At 44.8% G+C, this 22,017-nt stretch overlaps 2 protein-coding genes across 2 annotated transcripts; both read left to right on the forward strand.

Moving 5' to 3' along the window:
- Positions 1-3,632: 3,632 nt before the first annotated feature.
- Positions 3,633-11,456, forward strand: LOC133149768 (uncharacterized). The gene is made up of 9 exons (XM_061271931.1): positions 3,633-3,771; positions 3,949-4,009; positions 5,468-5,803; positions 6,601-6,864; positions 7,201-7,488; positions 7,993-8,106; positions 8,269-8,330; positions 8,428-9,906; positions 10,166-11,456. Exons 2-9 carry the CDS (start codon positions 3,967-3,969, stop codon positions 10,193-10,195), a joined length of 2,616 nt encoding a protein of 871 aa, XP_061127915.1. The 5' UTR covers positions 3,633-3,771; positions 3,949-3,966; the 3' UTR covers positions 10,196-11,456.
- Positions 11,457-20,555: 9,099 nt separating this feature from the next.
- On the forward strand, positions 20,556-22,001 carry LOC133149769 (free fatty acid receptor 2-like). Its single transcript, XM_061271932.1, has one exon. The coding sequence runs from the start codon at positions 20,556-20,558 to the stop codon at positions 21,615-21,617; it is 1,062 nt and encodes a 353-aa protein (XP_061127916.1). The 3' UTR covers positions 21,618-22,001.
- The last annotated feature ends 16 nt before the right edge of the window (positions 22,002-22,017 follow it).

A 22,017-nucleotide genomic window follows, 5' to 3' on the forward strand; every position in this document is an offset into this window, starting at 1 on the left:
ACCATCAATCAAAATCTATTTTTAAAAATGCTGCAATGACTCACCGTATTCTCGGACGATAACGAGTGCCGTGCTGGATTGTCCGGCCTTACTCGTCACGGTGACAGCATAGATTCCCGCGTCAGCTTTTGCGAAATGGCTAATGTGCAGGACGCTGGCCTGCTCCTCCAGGCTGGCGCGCGCGTTGGGCCGGGTGACGGTGCATTGGACAGGTTGCGGGGGGCTCCCCCCGGGGCAGGTGGCCAGCGCGGCCCGCCCATCGGGGGCGCCGCTCTCGGGCCGCCGCTCCCAGGTGACGCCTGTCAGCTCGTCCGGAGAGCCGTACTGGATGTGGGCGCGGACGACCAGGGTAGAGTCCGGGATGACGTACATGGGCTCATCGTTGGGGATGTGCACCGATATGCAGTCCAACCCGGCGACAACTACACACATGAAGGAACATCATGTCACTGCACACAAAATGGTGATTACAGGGTGGAGCAAATTAAGTGTGCCTATTACATGACGTCCAGAACACCGGACAATAGTCATCAGGAGCAAAACAAGCAATATATCACTTACACAGGAGCAGTAGTGTGGCAGCTCTCCAGCGCAGGAAGTCCAGTAGAGCCATGACGCCAGCTGTAGACGCACACGTGCAAATTTCAACGTACACCATTACTGTGCATGTAGATATAGAGCAGGGTTGTCAAACTCATTTTTTTCGCAGGCTGCATTGTAGTCATACCTTCTTTCGGAGGGCCATTATGACTGTCAACCCAAATAAATGTATGAGCACCTCATATTATATACAGTAAAAGCTACAAAACAAACTGACAAATAACTCGTTTTCAAATCAGACGAGTAAAAACTGGTCAAATATATAAAAAAAAAACATTAAGAAGTGAAGACAATTTGCAATTCTAGTAATGACGCACGAATTTGATGCACAATTTGGCTTTGCGGGCCACATAAAATGATGTGGCGGACCGTATCTGGCCCCCGGGCCTTGAGTTTGACACGTGATATAGATAGATCTTGTGATAAATTGCTATATTTCTTTGTTTCAGTGTCACAGAGGCAACAAAAGCTACTTCCACAGGGTCGCCACTAGATAAAGCCCCTAAGCGCATAACTCACTGCAAAGCCTGTAAACTCACCCACCTTCCCAAAATGTTCTTTCTTGGCCTTCCCGACGGTCAAGGCGCGCTGCCAAAGTCCCTTAAAACTGCCAAATGAAATAATCTCAGCGCGTAGTTAGAGACGCCACAGTCGTGATCAGGTTCCACAGCTCGAGCGAGGCGTCAGCTTGTTTTCAAGCTGTTTCCTCGCGCTGGACTCCACCTCTTTTTCCTGTACACTCCAAGCTTCCTCTGGACGCCGACTGGACATCTCTATTGTTAAAATGAGCGCTCCTCCAAATGCGACAAAAGCTCACAGAAAAGCCTCAAAAGTAAAGGCTGCGTCTCCGTCAGCCAATTTCAAGCCGGTTCGACTCGACTAGGCTTCTAAATATTAAATTTAGATAGATAATGATTAACACTAATTTACCAAATAGTTTTTTGATTGATCATTTTAATTAGATTTTTGAGAGTCCTCTGCCTGTTCAACCTGACATTTCTCACAGGTTTTTGTAAGCAGCTGTCATTGTGATACTTTGGGGTCACAGGCTGCATTCTTGACCACTAGTCCACACCGCTGGATTTTGTGCTCCTATAAAGGGAAACGGGCGACAATGCGGGACTTATGATATTCTTTGTGCTGTTGCCTCGTTATGCCCTCCCGGGTGGGAACAATATGTATTGTCTCCGTTTTTGTAGCTGGAACAAGTGTGTCCACATTTCCGTAAAGCCATTATGACAGATTATAGATTGAGGTCAAAAGTTTTGTACTTGAAAAAACAATACTCGTACTTGAAAAAAAACAAACCTTAAATCTGAAAATAAAAGTGCAGAGTTTAAGACTTGAAAAATAAAACAATGTATTCAAAATAAAAATACTTTGAACGTTTTTTCAAGTTGAAAATAGTTTTGCTTCGCCTTGGTCTTTTTTTTTGAATAAACTATTTATTTTCAGGTTTCGCCTCAATTTAGTTTTCAAGATTTGAGGTCTTTTTTTTCAGTTGAATGTTTTATATTTTCAGATTCACCTTGTTTTTTTCAAGATCAATTTGTTTTTTCAGATTCGCCTCTTTTTTTTCAGGTTCAAATCTTCTGTGGGAGTTGGGTACTTTTGACCATTTTCTTTTTTTTTTTTTTTTACCTTTAGTGGGGGCGTGGCACTAGCTGATCACTTATCGCCGGGGGAGTTAAGAAAACGAGCGATTACAATCATTATTCCGAACGCGCCGGCCTCCTTGCTGAGTCCGTCAACAATCCCACAGCTCTTCCTCCCACTGAGCGCCATTACTGCTGCTTTTAACCAGCGGGAGGCACTGACACACAAGCTGAGCGCAGGCATGCTGCCCCGGAGCTTGCGATTGTCCACTTTGTTTGGACGAACAATGCCGAGCGGTAACCATGGCAACACAAACAACACCGCTTTGAGGTGTGCGAGAAATTTCAAGACAGTCGCATTAATTCGCATCTAGATTTTTTTTAGAGATGAAATATTCACATTTTGACAATTCAGTGTCAACATTCTTGTGGAGTAGTTTGGGAACTTTCAAGACATGTTTAGAAAATTAACATTTGATCAAAATGAGATAAAAAAAAGATCAATGATTTGATAATCGAACACCGTTTTATTAAACGGTCAAAACAATCAATCTCATTTAAAGAATCATTTACAAAACTCACAATGCCGCCTTTGTAGGGAATTTCAGGGCAACAATTTTCCTTGATCGCAATGTTCACAGACAGTACAGCTAGTACGGCATTATTGCTAAACACGTGAGAAATGTCCCTGATGTTAGAGCAGACCACTTCATTATATCCTTATTGAAAAAATAAAATATTGTAAATTCAAACAAACCTTGCATGAACAATACCAAGATAACACCGCTTTTCAGAAATGTCGCCCACTTTTGGGTTAAAAGGAAAAAAAAAATCTACTAGTATTCATTCCCATGTACTGTACGTTTGTCATGAAATCAACGCAACGCGTCCAAGGGCACTGAAGAAAGCAAAGCAAAAAAAAACAAAGGAGTCTGGCTGCCTTTTAATAATTGAACAGCTTCTTCTTTTGACCTTGTTCCTCTCACATAATGCCTCAGCCGGCTGGCAGGAAGCGTTTGGGAAGAAGGCGATTAACAGTCAACATTGCCTACAGTGCAGCTTTGCAGTAGACAAATTGTTTGTTCGCTCACTTTTTCCCCCCAACTGTATGGCTTGACGCTCGAATAGTTTTCTGCAAACTCATAAATATTATTGGAGTGTTGGAAATGACTAGTGTTACTTACAATAAAGCCATTAAATGAACATTTTTAAAGCTTTGAGTCGTGCTGTGAAACATAACATATATTTACATTATTATTTTTCGGGTTCTTCTTTCATATTTTCTATAATAATATCACGTATGTGTGCCTATAGAAACTGGCTAAGAAACGAGCATGATGTATTTTCAATGCGCAGCCATTGCGTTCGACGGAAGCGTTGCCCCATTCAACATGGCCGCCACGTTTCGCGGAGACGCTCGCGTGGTTTGTGGGTGCTTGCCCTTTAAGAGAACAGGTGCAACGGTGACAGGTGGTAGGGGCGGACGACCCGGAAGTTGATATTATTATCTTCGCATCCCAAAACTGAGCATGACATTTACCACGTACCAAAATGCCCATGAAGACAACATGCGTGGGTAAGTTAAAGATAGACTTATTCCCTCACCAAAGTAAGGCTCGTCGGATTGACACATACAAGGAAGTGAATAGTTTAAAGTATTCATTTTTTTTGGTGTGGTTATTTATATAGTTTATATGGTTATTTTGTATGGTTTTTACAATGGTTATTTTGCTGAATAGAAACTTTCCCACAGGGCGTCCTGACTGGAGACATGGGACAACTTGTGGCCTTCTTTGTCGGGCTGTCACTGGCAGGTAACAAAAAAACCCGACCCTTTCTTTTTGCACCAGCTTTCAAAATGAGACCCCAAATGGCCTCTGAGTCGGTGACGTGGGAAGAAAACAAGACGAGCTGCGTGGTATTTCAAACACGTCCACATGAGGTGTGTGGTGGGTGGGGGGGGCTTCAAACCGCAGAGTCGCCTTTCTTTCATTCGTTTTCCTTCCCAACCAGAGAAACCGCATTCCTAGGGTGACGCATTCAATGCCTACTTTCACGCTCGTAAATTTGCAAATTTATTGTTGAAACGGTGATTAACAGTTTAAACCGCGTTTTGCGCATTGATAGTTGTAATTACTGAGAATCAATGAATGATTGATATTGTATTATCCTTGTTGAACCAGTCCAAGAAGACCTGATTTTAATGTTAATACTTAGTTAAGAGATGTCTGCTTTTACCCCCCAGTATTTGCGAGAATAACTGTTTCACGAGAACGAATCCTGAAATAAGGTAACGAAATAAATCAGAAAAACATTTACTTTATCTATTTTAATAGGTATATAAGAAAATCACTTATTGTTCGTTCGATTTTCTGAACTTGAAAAAAGTATCATTTGATTTTATGATATCAAGACAAGCAGCAGGAGTTTTTTCCTCAAATTGAGTGTTTAATATCTGTAAAAGCATGCATAATGCCAACAAAATGTGTAGCAGTGTTTAGCACACACTGCCTGGCGCACACACATGAAAAAAAATATAAAAGCAAACAAAAGGCAGAGCGTCTGAGATACCCGCGTGTTTTCGTTGCAGCAAAAGGGGCGTAGAAAATTAGGTGTGGGGAATTTGAAATTACATTTCAATTTGCTCTTCGTCCGGGGCCCGCCGTTCATGCATGAAAGATAATAATTCAAGTCATAATCGCCGACATTCTCATTTAATTAAATAGTCATTTTCCCCCGCTGCCTATTGGAAATTGATTTGGCAAAATGGTGATGGTCTGAGGACATGCCAGTTCGTTTTACCTTTTCCCCTAATCGAGCTTCTTTGAAATCCTAAATAATGCAGCGTCATTAACTTGACTATGAAAATAAGAAGTAATTGGACTTTGGGGTCAATCCCATTTGAGAATTGTGCTTGTTCTTTGCGTAAATACACACTCGTACATGGACTCTCAGGGAACACTGCTTGCTTGTTATAATTATACAAGTAGGTCAGTATAATTGCTGCAGTGATTAATTTTATTACTGCACATCTCATAATGGAGCAAATGTTATAATCGCAGAAATAGTCGGATCTGGGGTCATAATGTTACACTGTAAAAATAAGTCAACCACTGTAGCAACATGGTCAAACGTCTCATTTTGTGAACATGCAAGTGTAAAAACAAGCGCGCCTCTGTAACCAGCACCTAACTAACAACTTCCACAGCAACAACAAATAAAACGACTCAAAATATCAAACTGTCAGCCATCATGTTTCCCGTCCCGTCCAGTCCTGGTGCTGGCACAGGACCCGATCCAGATCCAATTCCAGACTGACCCTGTGCTGGTGCTGAGCGGCACCGAGATCCTGTTCACGGTGTTGACCATGCCGGACGTGCTGTCCATGACGTGGCTGTACGAGGAGGTGACGCTGGGCCTGTTTGCTGGCGGCTCCCCTGTCCTCAATGAAGTGGCGCAGTTTCGCGGCCGCCTCACCATCACGGCCACGCAGCTCCGCATCGGAAGCGCCCAGCTGGGGGATGCCGGAACGTACACGGTGGAGGTAATCCCGCTTGCCTCCTCGGGCCTGACGCCAAACTCCAGATCGGTATCACTCAGGGTTTTTGGTAAGTACCGAAAAAAGAAAGCATCAATATTGAAATATTGTATTTGATAGCTGAGATTTGTATTAGTTTTGTTTATTTATTTATTTATTTACTTACTTACTTACTTACTTACTTACTTACTTACTTACTTACTTACTTACTTACTTACTTTTTCAATTTAATTTTTTCAAAATGGATTTTGTTTTTCCCCATTTTTTATTTTTTAGAATTTTTATTCTCCTCCTATAGAGGAGCAATCACATTAATCATGACACGGATTGTGCGCTCATGTCTGCCGTCTCGATTATTTTCAGCCATCCTCACTCAATTGATATGCAGCACACACTCTTTAGATGTGTCATTGCGCACTTTGCATTATATTTCTGTGTGCTATTTGCATTGATTTTCATAAAGGCCGGTCCAGCACGACGTCTATTGTGATCAGCCCACGTTCCCGCCGCCTAGCGCGCCTTTGTTTCTCACCACCGTCTCTAACGCGCTGACGGCTGGAACAAATTATTGCCGGAAAGGTTTGCAAACTAAGTGCGCGCTCGCCTTGTGCGTCTGGCTTGCTCCGCTCGGAAAATACCAGGCGCCTGCCGTTCAGTCAATGGAGCCGCTGGAAAGATGTTTCTTTTAATAACATAATCGGCGAGATGAATCATAAAAGAAATTATCCAACAATAAATGCCTTGTGTGAATAAAAGACCACAACTCTTAGTGACAACATCGAGTTGAATATTCAATCTATTATTTTTTTAATTGCTTAAAGAAAGTATATTGAGAATAAACGGTGAGTGGCTGTGTTTCTTGAATAGACGCTGTGTCGGAGGTGACCCTCTCGGTGCCCTCAGTGGCAACAGAAGGGGGCAATGTCACTCTAACGTGCACCGCAAGTGGAACAGAGCTCACCTTCCAGTGGGGGAAGGACGGCGAGGCCATCACCGAAGACGGCAGGATCACCATCGCCGGCGGCTCGCTGGTCATCAACCCGGGCCAGCGAGGCGACGCCGGAGATTACACGTGCACCGTCAGCAACCCCGTCAGCGCCCGCACCGCCACGCGGAGTCTCACCGTCTTCTGTGAGTTGTTAGCAAGCAATAGTTGATGCTTGACCCACAGTAATGTTTCTGCTAGCTAATTAAAGCCCAACTTGAGCGCCTTGGTGGAGGTGCTAAAACGCCTTCAACAGAAAGTCTGCTGGTCTTTGGAGGTGAAAACAAATCAATACTAAGTGTATCTTGTGACGCCGATAACAACCTGCTGTGTTCATCACGGCACCAGACGGAGCCAGCACCCGTTTACTCAACTGCGGGGAGTGCTGATGGAGTCGTGTTTTAGCTTAGCTCAATTTTTTTGGAAGTACCCAGTGCAAGACTTTCATGTTGGAAACATTTGAAATCATGTTGTTCCACCAGACGGACCTGACACCCCGGTCCTGACCAAGGACGCTCCCAAAGACTGCGTGGGCAGCGCCGATGTTCAGGCGGGCCAGACCTTGCGCCTCACCTGCCTGTCAGACTCGCTGCCCCCCGCCCTCTTCATGTGGCAACGCGACGGCCAGCCGGTGGTGCCGGCGCAGCCCGACAGCGGCGCGCTCACCGTGCAGACGTCGTCCACGGACGACAGCGGCCGCTATTCGTGCACCGCCCGCAACGCTGTCACGGGCGGCGAGTCGGTGCGGGGGACGGACGTGTCCGTGGAAAGTGAGTTATGACCAAGGTTGACCTCTAGGTGGATAATAATGATGGCGGTGGGGCTTACAACGGTGCCCTCCCCCACCTTCCGAATATCTGTCTTCATGACAGCAGAGGGACACAATGCATCCTGGGAGATTGATCTGGCGGGAATGTGGTCAAAGTCATTCGGTGACTTGGACACACACAAATGCACACGCACACACTTCCATCTTTTGGTTTCATTTATTTTCCTTTCTCACTCTCCCCTTTCTTATCTTTTCTGTCTGGCCTCATTATCTTTGTTTGTTACCGCTGCCAAGCTCAAAGGGTAAAGCAGGTGTTTTTGTTACCAGCATAACTCAAAAACCACACTAACTATTTCCAACAAAACTTTAAATAGCCTTTTAGTGTCTGCAGGGTCACATTGAAAGAACATAAAAATACAGGAAAATTGCAGCGTAAAAAATATTTTGTTAGATACATCGCAGGTGCTGCTCTCCTATATGACTTGCATCTTTCTTTGCGTTCTAGACACTTGCCTGGACGTCGGTGAAGTGGTGGGCATCGTGATTGGCAGCTTTCTGCTGCTGCTCATTTTGGTGCTGCTCATTGTGCTGCTGGTGTGTCTCGTACTGAGGAGACGGGGTGAGGACCTTTAGTAGTCTGTCGTCATCTGTTTCTGTACAAATATTCATGACTTCTTCCATAATTGGATAATGCCTAAATCAAGATTTTGTGTGAGACACATACCGCTATCAAGACTTTGTGCCTGGCTCCCGGTAATCGTTTGCGCCTGTATTGTTGCAGCGCGACAAAGGCAAGGTGAAGTTATCACGGTCCAGAAGAACCGCACAAATCCTCAACCTCAAGTAAGCCAGCGAGCAAGCAGATGATTCGCTCTTGATTTTAACCAGCGTGTGACGGCGCCATTGACCCGCGTCTCATTTTTTTTCTGTCACCATTAAGCCTCCTGACCCACGCGCTAACCTCGCAAGGGATCTGACCCGAAATCCCGACCCCCCTGTCTTTCAATGGAACCCACGAGGCCGCCGCCCCGCCTGGTTGTACGCCCGCCAGGAGCCGAGGTCCGCCGACCTGCAGGCTCTGCAGCTGAACACCTTGCAGCGGAACGGTCTCGCGCCTGAACCCCTTGGCGAAGTTCCTCGCAACGCATCCTCCTACCCGCTTGACGGCTTCGACAACCCGGCTTTCTCGCGGGCGGACCCGCAGCGGACCGATTCCAACGTTGTGCTCCAGACGGGTCCCGGTCAAAGTGACGGACGGCGCGGGGGGGTCCAGCTGAACCTGACGCAAGGTTCCCAGCCGAACGCGCCGATGCCCACCATTAACGTCAACCTGAACACCTTCCCCCGGCAGGAAGCCACAAATAGACAGACTCAATTAACAGACACGGGGCAGTCAAATCCCAGAATGCCAAGCGGGTCAGCCTCTCAGGGTCTTCAGGCTCAGCCGGGGCTCATCCCGACCGGATACACACACTCTCACACTGCTCAGCGCAACGCCAGGACTCAGACTTACCAACAGGAAGTCAGCGCCACCGCTTCCTCCCACCAGCAGATGTCGTGGGATCTCCTGAGAGGAACGCCGGCGTACCCCAGAGGGACCCTCCCCAGGGGGCTGGCTTCGGACACGACAGACTACACCGACCAGCCGCCTTTGCTACAAACGCAGCCGCGAAGTCGAAATCCTTTTCGGGAAGACGCAACCTCCACTGTTCAGCAAGGCCGGACGAGGAACCACTCAGCTGATTTTTGGGACTCACGTACTCTGAGAGTGCCGCAACTTGAGCCTGCCAGCCACTCGCACAGAAGCCCTCCGACGCAAAAGGAGCAAGCCAGGCAAGACTCAAGGCTTCCGTCTGCGACCCAATCTTCCTCCAGTCAGGACACCACGACAAGCAGCAACCCTTTTGTCAGCCAGCAAGCTACTTTCAGACAGAGTAACCCATTTAGTTCGGCCCAGGCTGACCCGAACCGCCTCCTCCAAGCACAAGCGGTCCAGCAACAGAGGGCAGCACTGGCCCAAGCAGCTCAAACCCGCAGCGCCAGCCAACCTCGCCAAGCTAACCAGCGAGAAGCTGGTGCCCTCACACAAGCGGCACTTAAATCCCACACACAGAGCGCAAAAGTCTTCCAGAACCGGAGACACCAAACCCAAGCAGCACTGTTTCACCCCGTGCCCCGAGCTCAACCGACTCTGGCACCCGCGGGTCCGCGAGCGCCCACGCCTCCGCCTGTTATCCCACTCGCTCAGTTCCAGAGCCTTCCCAGGGCTCACACGCGTCATAAATCCAAGCAGCACCGCTCCGGACATGGCGGGCAGCATCAGCACGCACGTGGCCGTGCTCACACCCGAGGCCACGCTGGCCACGGCCGGATTGTCCACGGCCAGACCGTCCACGGTCATGCCGCCCACCAACAGCAGGTGAGTTGTTTTCGATTTTTCTCAAATTCTCTTCTACGTGGTATAGTGGTATAAATGTCAAAAAGTTCTTCTTAATTCCTCACATTTCATCCCAACATTGGTGAGTTGACCAAAATTCAATCACCTCATATTTTCACCATGACGTAAAAAAAAAAAAGAAGTCACATTCATCAGCTGCTTGTTGTCCCTTGCGATTCTTCTTGCTGCTGTTCTCTTTCCTGCTTGTTGCGCGTCAAATATTAAGCGTTTGTGTCTCCAGCATCAGGCTCACCGAAGTAGGCCGAGGTGATGACAGATGTCAGCGAGACGAGTCGCACTCCTCCGCTTCGCCTCGTCTCGCCGCTCAAACTAACAGCTGACAAATGGGAGCTGGCAAAAACGCCCAAACAACAACAACAAAGGTTACTTGGTCCTAAAGCTGTTTGAAAAAAACAAACCAAAAACAAGCCTCCATTAAGCAATGCATCACATTTTTCTTTCATTCTTGAATCATCTTTTAAACACGATAAACGTACTGCAGTGCAGTTCGAGTCTCACTATTGAAATTAGAACGTACGGAGCCATTCTTAAACCTTTGGGATGATTTTATATTCCTCTTTTCCATAAATGCCTTTTTCCTGGATTCTGATTGGCTGAAACAGCTGGTTAGAGGGTATATGATTTTTAAAATCTAAAAAAGCCTCGTTGTGGTTACTGCCCTAACAATTAAGATTTTTAAGTTGTTTTTTTTTAATAGCATTTTAGGTGAGATTCCGGAATTTACCATTGTAGTTTTTTACTTTCTTTTAATTTTTACATCAGGGGATTTTTATTTTCCTCTTAATGGGAAACAACTTGATAATTAGCTCCACTATTGCCCGTTGATAATTTGCACTTACAACCTGCCAATGTGTTTAAACATTTTTTTTTGTTTCATAGGTGTTGATAAGGCCTAATTGGTCAAAGACTCTACCTGGCTTCAAAAAAGCAATTTACAGGATATCAAATCAGTGATAAGGGTCTGTCTGAATGCTCAATGCAGTGTTTATTTTGCACCTTCTGTTTACGGATGCTCATCGCGACACTTCTCAATTAAGAGGATCGGCCTCGATGGAGTCGGGGAAGCGACGCTCGGCTAACCATGAAGGGGATCCCGCGATTGGACGGCCGCTTATTAATTAAAGGCTTTTATGCGACTTAAATGAGTTTGGGAAGTAATCGCAGCCATGCATGAGTGAGGTCAGCACAAAGAGACGAGAGCAGCCCGGCCTGGCCTTGCCCGGGCTCGTCTTTTCGCTTTCCGCTGAAAAAGCTAATCTACTGTCTCGTGCCAGGATCGTCATCGCGAAGGAATGTCATTATTACTTGAGCTATTTATTGATTGTTGAATTCCTTTCCTCAGGGACGTGCTTCGGAATGTTTCATTTAGCTTGCGGCTGTCGAGATTATATTTCATCGTGTTTTTGTACTGCCAAGAACAAAGTCGAATGTGCCAATGTGGTGACCATGAACGCAAACGCTGCATATCGTTTATGATTATGAGCAAACAATAAAACTCTGTTTACACTGCACATGTAAATTGCATACATTGACAATTTAGTCTCTTTGTGAATTATAATAGCAGCTCACCTCGTTAATCCTAGTACAATCGAAGGACCGTATTGATTTTTAGATCTTAATACAAGATCTCAAGTGAAGCCGTGAACAAACCAAGAAGCGCAAATTTGAAACAAATTTAAAACTCGACCGCATTCAACTTTTAAAATCAATAATCTGTTTTCCAAACACATTTTTAAGCCTTTGATTAAAAAGTTAAACCCATCGGTTGGAGCTTGCGGCGTTGTGTGGGTCTCGCGCCGGTGAAGAGGTCAAAACTCTTGCAGGATCTTTTTAAGAGCAGTGCTTGTATTTTTGCCGCTCGCTCGTGTTTAAATTTAGAAGTGCTGTGAAGCGCGGGCGGACTAGAACAACACAAGCAACCCGAGTGTGTTTTGCTTCTCGAGCTGCTGCGACTACTCAAATGTTGAATGACTGTTTGATTGCACGCAGAGTCTCCTCAGCATGCCTTCATTGTGACGTTGTTGAGTCATTAGGCTTTTCAAACACTTTTCAACCGATTGGCCTTCCCTAGACGTAACAGGCAAGAAAAACCTCCGATTTTGCCGCAACTGTGCGCACATGCTTGGTAGCCTGTTAGCTAGCTCGTTAGCTAGATCATTAGCTAGCTTGCCAGATACCTGCTCTCGCCTCCACTGAGAATTCTCAGTCGAGAGTCTATGACGGGCGGAGGTGTGCCAGAGGCCCGGTTGGGAACGCTGGTGATTTATGGGGAAGTTGTGATGACTTTGGCAAAGGTGCCGCCACGTTCGCCTGCCGTTAAGTGGCTTGTTTGCGAGGCGCAACAATTGAAAGGACGAGACAAACGCCGGCGCGGCTCATCCTATTTGCATGTAAATCTGCTGCTGTTTTCGCCACCAGGATGATTTAGTGCAACCCGGGGCCTGCTCTTCTTCGGGACGGCTTCGGAGGCCAAGGTAAAGCCCGGTTTTGTTGTGTTTTGGCTCTATTGATGAATGCTCACTTTATGTGTTTAATTTTAACGCACACACAACTTTGACTCTTTACGCTTTTACTCAGTCGCGGCGGTCGTAAAATAGTTATGAAGCTTTGACTGCACTTTTTTATGTTGCGTTTAATTGACTGAGCCCGAATGACGACATATTGCTGACGAGCGGCGAGGCGAATCAATGGGAAAATGGCAACTGATGCCGTGCTGACAAAAACAAATACAGATATCACCTTGAAAAGAATCGAACTGAAATCTCATACCAAATCAATCAATCAATCAATCGGATTTTTCTAAGCGTCTTTCACTGGCGCCTGTGAACATACCCTCCCTCTCCTTTCCCTTAAGGCAGCAAATAAAACGTATGGACTTTATGGGTCTGCAGCTGACATTTTTTTTACCCTGAATTTAGCACTTATGTTGAAAGCGGGGCCTTCCATCCACCCTGGGTGTCCTTGAGCGGGACGCCGAATCCCCGACGGTTCATAACTGTAAATAGCTCCAGACTGGAATGTCTAAAAATGTAAATGATTCGCTCAAACTGCCACAAGGGGAAGCCACGTGCTATCCATTGATCGCTCGCAGCATGTTTTTTTCTTCTTTCTTCCCCCTTAAGGGACGGCCCATCGCCATCTGTGCAGCGTCAAAACTCCGCCACTCTCCCTGAAAAATAAAATCATTGGCAATCATAACATAAATGAAATCGACAGCCTTGTTGGTGAAGGTGAACGCTCGTCTTTTGGGAATACTTAACAAGAAACGTAATAACCTCAATCCCCCCCTTTCCAAAACGCTGTGTGTCTTATTGTTGTCATATCTTTTATAGCATTCTTCTTTATTCTTACCTTGCCTCAAGTAACGTTTAGAATACAGATGCACCCACTGCTTTGAGTTACAATTACAAAAAGAAAAAGGAAAAAAAAACAATTTTTGCGTGGGATCTTCCTAAACTTACCTCAAGCCGAGCGCATCAGAGAGACGCATTGTTTGTTTGAAACACTGAGCAAGGAATAATAATCAGAGGAATTCAAAGCAAAGCATGTTGGCTGGAAATTCAAAATCAAAGCGTTTGTTTCATCACCTCCGCAGGAGCGTGACTTAAAGTGAGTTTGTGTACGACAAGATCATTTTGGTAAAAAATAAATTTGGAGTGCTGGATCAAAGAGAAATTAAAACATCGTTTTCAACTTTGGATCTTATAGAAGAACTGATTCCTCAAACTACTTTGTCTTGATTTTTTTTATTGTTTTGGTAAAACAGTTTACATTGAGCGTTACTGCCACCTCCGGGACTGGAGTGTAACATTATTGACCAATGCACGACTTTGCAATTAATGGAATTTAATTGTAAAAAAAAATTGAAAATTAAAATATTATTGAAACAGCCATATGAATTTTCCAAAAAATTCTCAGATATTTATTTGCAATTATGGGGTGAGAAGTATGTATTTGCAAGAATAAATATAGACATAAATGTTATAGATACGCATCTTTTGTAGATTGCATATATAAAATGTAGAAAATCTATATTAACATAAAATATTTAAAATTGAAGAAGCACACTTTTGTGTTTAAATGGTAAAAGATAAATAAAAAAACGTAATGTCAAATGGCAGTAATGTCAAACTATTTTCCGGCAGATAGATAATGGACATTTCTGTTCCTTTTCATTACGCAACAGGAATGCTTCGCCGCGAATCATCTCAATGATTCTTGAGTTCCCACTTGACAAGTGGGTTTTTATCTAGCAAAACACTTAACAGTGTTCCGAAGCCCGCGGCCCTGATCTAACAACCCCCACGCATGTTCTCATTCAAAGATGCACCCACCAAAAGGTGACCGTGTTCAATGACAACTTCCTGTGAGTCACGACAAAGCAGTGCAGGACGATCTCCGCTCTTCCAAATGTCAGCCGTGGTCATGTGACTGTGTTAAACACTGGCATTTCCACATTCCTTCAGTCAGGGTCCATTTGTAGCAACAAAAAAAAAACTCATTTGCCCTCTTATATTCCTTGAAAGCTTTTTGTAAAATATGTTGAAGGTCTTTCAGCCGATGACATTTTGTGGGGAAGCTATCAGACATTTGCATGCCAGTGCACAAGGGGCCGAGTCAGCGGAAAGTTTGCGCTGTCTAATACGTTCTGAATGCGTTTGTGCGGTCGGCTGGAGACGTTTGAGATAACAGGTGGAAGCAAATTTATGTCGGCTGTCGCCCGGGTTGGCGGTGGACTTGTTTAAAGCGGCGGCGACGGATTTCTTTGCATTAAAGACCTTGTCATCATCATTTATCTGTCAGCATCTCACATCGGAGATGCTTTATCAACTTTTCTTCTTTGGCAGATTACTTTTATTTCCTTACCGCGACTACAGTTTAATACGTCTTATTCGATCGTTCCCTCATAGATATTTTACAGCCATGTCTCGCACGGGCGCAACTTTAATGTGTCTTCTCCTTGGCTCTCACACAAGTCGTGAGATCGTGTTACTCCCATCTTTGTCGCACATGTTTCTCCAACATTGAATCTCACACTTTGATTTTTTTACACTGATGTCTCACACGAGCACCTCACCACTGTGTCTCGTGAAAGTTCCTCAAACATTTCGGACTCTTTGTCGCTCACACCCAACACGTGTTGCACACGTCCTTCAATCCTTAAATTTAAAACCCCAAATGTAATGGTAATCCTGTCCAAATCTACTTCAAACCTCAAGATGAAAGTATCCGTAAACCAAATTGAAGCGCTTAACACTACTCCTACTCTAAACCTGATGGCGACACTAAATATAACCCCACCAAAATATTTTACTCAACTCTTCTATAAATTCAATCCCCATCCTAAACATAATCCATCCCAGGTAATCTTGTAATCGCGCCAATCATCCGCCATTTGACGAGAATCCTGAGAATGTTTTTCATAATGACACTCATCATAATCTGCCTGCCTGCTGTTTAACCTTTCCAGACTTTTTTATCATCTCAATCCAAACTCTCGCAGCTTTTCTCGGCTCACCTGCTTTAATATTTATAACCGGGACGGGCTTTCACAATGCAAACGGCTTTTATTGAAGCTGAAGTGGCTAACAGCATCAAAAACTCCACAGTCATAAGTCATCCAGACAATTGCCGCCACTAAAAATAGAGCCAATGAAAGATGTGATTGTTCGGTGGCGAAAGGCAAATAACGCAGATCCCTGTTTTGAAATCAAGGCACGGCGCGCCTCGCTAATGATCAACAGCTGCCACGCTTTGTTTACATTGGAAAGCGGGTGACGCAAGCACGTTGATAATAATGCTCAAAACAGATTTGCGACCGACCGCTTCCCTGCTTTAACGCCACCACAACGGTCTCGAAACTGTAAGTCTTCACAAACCCTAATCCTAAACTCCAACTCTTCTACATCCAAATAAAATGAACAAGGAAACACAAAGATTGCGCCACACATAATTCAAAACAACTTTGACCTACCGTTTTTTCCATGTATAATGCGTCCCCATGTATAATACGCACCCTAAAAATCTGTAATGGCGGCCTTCGTATCATATCCGGATTAAAAAAAAAAAAATATATATATATATATATTTTTTTGTACCCATGTACAATGCGCACCTCAGATTTTAGGACAATAAATTAGTTAAATTTTGCGCATTATACATGGAAAAAACCATACATTTTGTATACATAAAATGTGTATGAACTAACAAAAGAATGGAAAGGAGGGAAAATGTTTGTCCACACTAAAACTAGATCAAAATTTCCCCACTTTTTGTTGACTAAAACCAGATGAATAAAGTTGTTTCTTGAAAGACTCAAATTCACGATTTACTCGACTAAAATTTGACTAAATAAAAAACATTACAAGATTGACCAAATGTGCTAAAAACAAACTAGCACGAATCAAACTGGACTAAATTGAAAAATGTATGATAAAATTAACACAAACTACCTAAAATCCAAAGACTAAACCAAACTGTCAGGAAAAGACGATGAGAGCATCTGAACTTTATTTGGATTTACTCCGAGGCACTTTGAATGCCAACAGGCGTGTTCCGACTCGCATTTAACGGGAGTTTGAGTCTGATTCTAAACGTTCTTCCGTCACGCACCTTAAACAAGAGTTGACAAGGATTATTAAGGGCATGCAGTAGCAGTCAACTACACCAGATTATCTGTCTGTTTATTAATTTATTGCATGTCTGGCTGAGTTGTAAGTGAGCCGCCTTTCGAGCAGCGACACGGCGGCTTAGCACGAACTCATCTCGTCCGTCGGAAAAAAAAAAAAAGTCTTATTTCAGGGTCGCAGAAAAAAAAATGAAGAGAAGCTTACCGGTTCATGTGCTGGCTTTCAACAGAGGGATTAACAACAAGGAAGAAAGAGAAGTGTCACTCCATCAAGCACAAAACACAATGAACTGACAATGTGACATTGGTGGCCGTCAAATCGGGACACACTGATAGCACATTTTTCAGACAGATTAAGTAGTTAAATTAAATTTCAAATTTTTATGCAAGGGCAAGTGAGACCGTTTCAGTAATTTCGAAGCATTGAATTGGAGATTTCCTCAAAATGTCAGCCCATACAAGCTTATTAATGACTACCGTTTTTTTCCGTGTATAATGCGCCCCCATGTATAATACGCACCCTAAAAATGGCATGTTGATGCTGGAAAAAAGCCTGTACCCATGTATAATACGCACCCAAATTTTGACTCCTACTTAAGTCCGTAAATTATTTCAGAAAAAAGATCATCTTTGGGAACAACCGGATGTTATTCTGCCGGTCAGTATCACTGCGCATGCGCTAGCAAACTCGATAGCGAAGAAATGTTTCGGATTTGTGTAGGGTACATTGTGACAGCAAACGAGCAGGTGATCGAGCAAGCGTCTGATACGAGAGCATTGTGTTCGTATGGAGCGTGTTTGAAGTGAACACCAGAGAAGAAAGCGCATCTGTAATGGCGGCCTCCATATCATATCTGGATTTAAAAAAAAAAAAAAAAAAATTTTTTTTTTGTACCCATGTATAATGCGCACCCCAGATTTTAGGACAATAAATTAGTTAAATTTTGCGCATTATACATGGAAAAAAACGGTATTTAAAACTCAAACTCGGCCAAAATGAAAGTTTGATTGTGTTACTTTAATTTGGAATACAGTAATCCCTCATTTATCGCGGATAATTGGTTCCAAAAACCACCCGCGATAAGTGAAATCCGCAAAGTATGGTCACCAACAAGAAGTACTGGGCAGGCTAACAAGTTAGTGGAAATATGCTACTTCGCGATCGTGCTAACACGCGAAAACGGACTTCTAAAGGAATGTAAGCAAACATTTGGAGCAATACTACATTGTCCTAAAGCAGGGGTCCCCAAACTTTTTCCTTTGAGGGCCACATAACCTTTCCCTTCTCTGATGGGGGGCCGGTGTCAGTTTGTAACAGAAAAAGTGTGACGATCGTAGGGGAGCGTAAAAAATTTATTGTTTTCCAGAAAGCCACACATAACCAAATAACGGTTATTTAATAACCCTTTCCAGGCTCTTTACAGAAAAAAAGTCAGGAAACAAATAATAACACTATTAATGAAATAAATAATAACTAAATAACCCTCTCTGAGTTCTTCACAGAAAAAACAGGAAATAAATAATAACTAAATAACTCTCTCTGGGTTCTTCATAGAAAAAAAAGCCATGGAACATTAACTTTCTGTTGTGCCATGCACAGTCTTAACAGATAAAAGTTCAGCTCAGTTGTCAGAGCAGAACCTCTCTGACACATATGAGCAGTCTCTTAAAGTTCTTGTGTTCCTTTCTTATAATCCTTTTGTAGGTTCCAGTAGGCTTGTAGACACCGCTGTCTTTTTTGTTGAAGTTTGATAGTGCGTCATAGTCTGGAGTAAAATTTGTTGGGGCAATTCTTAGGCGAGATCCGAGGTGTTGGTCCGTTTACCTCGATCTGTGACGGGTAGATGTTGACGTTAATGTGGCTGAAACTGCATCTGAAAGCTCAGCGCGCGAATTACAAGAATGCTGTCGTCACAGCCCACACTCTAAATTCGGGACTGATACAAATAGAGCGCGAGTGCGCCATGTCCGTACACGCACTTGTGAGTGTGCACCGAGCTTTCTGGCACGCCTTCCGGTAGTAAATGCGCAGGCGAGCGCTTCCCCATCTACTGGGGAAACGCAGTCATTGCAGGCAAAATGACCAAAAAAAAAAAGTTTAATACAATTTGTTCAGGGTTGGCGGGCCGGAGTAAACGGTCCCGTGGGCCGTATCCGGCCCGCGGGCCGTAGTTTGGTGACCACTGTCCTAAAGGTTAGACACGTTTCCTCAATTTAGAAGTTTTATTTTGACTTTTAAATGGTTTTGAATTTGGAAAAAAAATCCGCGATGTAGTAAAGCCGTGATAAACGAAACGCAAAGTAGCGAGGGATCACTGTATACTGGCCTCTGTGGGGTCGAGGCCCTCGCCTTAAACCCAACCCAAACCTCAACTCTTCGCCAAGTTCGAAACCTTCCCGGACCTCGTTCAGGCTTCCACACTGCATCACTCTATAAATACAGCAGAATAAACATTTGAATGTGCACTCAATGTACATTCAGAAGTCACAGAGTGGACTTTGGCATCCACAAGTCTTTCACCTGTCAAACATAATCCACCTTTGAATGAAACCTTGTACAGGCGGCTGTTTGATTAGCCCGACTATGTCGTATGTCGGCGTGTCCGCGGGTCATCTCCTTTGTCAAATGCTCGGAGCGCATCCATGTAGAAGCGCAGATAACCGAATATGATTTAATAACCTGCATCAGGCCGCTCGAGCCCCCGCCCGTTGCCGAGGAGACGGTGTTTGGCGAGCAGATAAATTGCAGCAGTGCAATAACTGCCGTTATCCGCGCACTGGATGTTCGGGAGCGCCATGTAAATAAAGTGGCAATGGGCGGCCGGCTCGCCGTAAAGAGATAGATCCAATAAAGCAAGCTGAGCAAGCACACCGGTGACGGGCCGGGCCAAGACGGCCGCGAACGGAGCGCCTGACGATTAAGTGCTTCAGGAACACGAAGGGTTCCATGCACCTTGTTGGATGTGAGGTAAGGACTCAACAATTGTTTTTTATGTGTAAGCATAAAGAACATGATTCTGTCATCATTGTGAGCATTTTTACCATTATTTATTTTTCAGAATTAGTTTATGACTTTTTTTATTGTACAATAAATCCAATGCCTCTAGCCACTTTTTTTTTTTTAAATCTAAATCCAAATTACAGCTGTGAATTTTACACCTTGATAAAACCCCCACTAATACTTTGTGATTATTATTCCTTGAGAAAACGGCCTCGGGCGCAAAAAAACAGCAGAATCGAAAATAATTACTTCTAATGCTTTAAATGGTTGAATTTAAAACACACAAATGTAAAGCTTGAGTGATTCTTTTAGCTACATAGTTCATACATTGTTCATTCCGTGAGGGAAATTAAATCTTGAGTTTTTGGGCTGTCTTGCTAAATCCAATTGATTTGCGTTTGCTAATATTATTCTTTTCCCCTCGAGAAATATGGCCTTCAATGAAGTGCAATCCAATTAATTAGGCTCAGTGATTTATCGACTGTAATCGTGTGGGCTGGGTGGTAGAAAAATAAACTAAACCAAAAGGTGACCAACAGTTTGTTTGGTGTGTGCAGAATGACACACACTTTTCATTGCAGACCATCACGGTGTCAAAGTTGGTCATCACCTCTTGAGTGTTTGTCTGTCTCTTCCGAGAACACGAGCGGCGGGTTAATAAAGAAGACACTCGATCGTGTTTGAAAGGAAGCCGCTTTTACGCGCTCGTACTCAAACTCGCATGGTGTACGAAAACGCAGACGGAAATCGACAGAGAAGAACTAACGCCGACATTTGGCCATGGCCAAAATGAGTGTCTTATCGTTGCATTCTAATTTTGTCAATCTTGAAAAGGCAAAATTTAATAGTGGAAAATAGATTAAAAGTGACAATTTAGTATAATATATCAGTGGCTGGTTTCACAATGATCATTTTTTTTGCTTTGTCCATCTTCAGCAGAAAAGATGAGGTAATCGTCGGGTGTTCTGCGCCAGGAGGTTGATGCCACCGTCTCGCCAGGGTGACCGTCCTCCTTGGGGGACCGCCGCAGGTCCGATGTCGGAGCTGTCCTTGCAGCAGTGCAGCAGGCCGCTGTGCCTGTCCGTCTACATCATTACTTTCGTGCTGGGCTTCCCAGCCAACGTGCTGGCCTTCTCCACCTTCTGCAGCAAAGTCCGCCACAAGGCCACCCCCATTGACATCCTGCTCCTCAACCTGACCATTTCGGATCTCCTCTTCCTGCTCTTCCTGCCCTTCAAGATGCATGAGGCGTTGAACAACAAGATGTGGAAAATGCCCGAGCAACTATGCTCGCTGTCGGGTTTCATCTTCTACATGACCATCTACAACAGCACTTTCTTCCTGACGGCCATCAGCGTGGAGCGCTACCTGGGCGTGGCCTTCCCCATCCAGCACAGCCTGAAACGCCGGCCGCTCTACGCCGTGGCCGCCAGCGTCTTCTTCTGGATCTTCTCCTTCAGCCACCTGAGCATCGTCTACATCGTGCCGTTCATCGGCATTGACAAGGAGCAGGTCAAAGCCACGGCGGACCCCAACGGCACCACTACGGCTCCAAAAGAAGTATGCTACGATAACTTCACTGACGCCCAGCTGAAGGTGCTCCTGCCGGTTCGTCTGGAGCTGTGCCTGGTTCTCTTCTGCATCCCCTTCCTAATCTGCAGCTTCTGCTACATCAACTTCATCCGGATCCTGTCGCGGTTACAACACATCGACCGACGGAGGCGCCTGCGGGCCATCGGCATGGCGCTGGGCACGCTGCTGGTTTTCGCTGTGTGCTTCGGGCCCTACAACGTGTCCCACGTGGTGGGCTTCGTCACCTGGCGGAACCCCACGTGGCGGGACGAGGCCCTGCTGTGCAGCACCTTCAACGCCTGCCTGGACCCGCTCATCTTTTACTTCTCATCATCCGCTGTGCGGGGTACGGTGGGAAACGTAATGGAGGGGGCCAGGGCTCACCTGAGCCGGTGTCTGCCTCGCAGCCCCCCGTGGAAGCAAGCTACGGACGATAAGGAGAGCAAACAAGACCAGATCAATGCAAGCTAATGGCCTGCTTTATGTCTTTAATGCCGGCAGCGGCAGGAAATTAATGTCATGTTTGTTTGTCGCACGTGAGGTGTCTGTTCGGGACTGTTGTGACGCTGCGTGTCACTTCCCCAAAGAACCGCCGCCTGTCATGATGAGCAAACAAGCCGCCATTGTGTCACAAGGCGCTCCAACAGCGACATGTGGACAAAGACACCATTAAAACTAATTTATTATTATTATTAATTTCTTAATAATTATTATTATTAATTTATTGACGTTATCAATTTAGATCAATAAGCAGAGTTAGTAAGGCTATCCTCATTTTTTGTAATGCCTGGTATGATGCAGACTTGGAGCATGTTTGCTGCCTGCTGCTGGCCAACTCTCCAAGACCGGACGTCATTAATAGTCCAACATT

Source organism: Syngnathus typhle, unplaced genomic scaffold, assembly GCF_033458585.1.
Source record: "Syngnathus typhle isolate RoL2023-S1 ecotype Sweden unplaced genomic scaffold, RoL_Styp_1.0 HiC_scaffold_465, whole genome shotgun sequence".
In the NCBI taxonomy this organism is placed as follows: Eukaryota; Metazoa; Chordata; class Actinopteri; order Syngnathiformes; family Syngnathidae; genus Syngnathus; species Syngnathus typhle.

Bases quoted from the DNA above. Each gene is read 5' to 3' on its own strand.
- LOC133149768 (XM_061271931.1), top strand. From the start codon at position 3,967: ATGGGACAACTTGTGGCCTTCTTTGTCGGGCTGTCACTGGCAG. The intron at 4,010-5,467 runs GTAACAAAAAAA...CGTCCCGTCCAG, and splicing joins TGTCGGGCTGTCACTGGCAG to TCCTGGTGCTGGCACAGGAC. The intron at 5,804-6,600 runs GTAAGTACCGAA...TTTCTTGAATAG, and splicing joins GGTATCACTCAGGGTTTTTG to ACGCTGTGTCGGAGGTGACC.
- LOC133149769 (XM_061271932.1), top strand. From the start codon at position 20,556: ATGCCACCGTCTCGCCAGGGTGACCGTCCTCCTTGGGGGACCGCCGCA.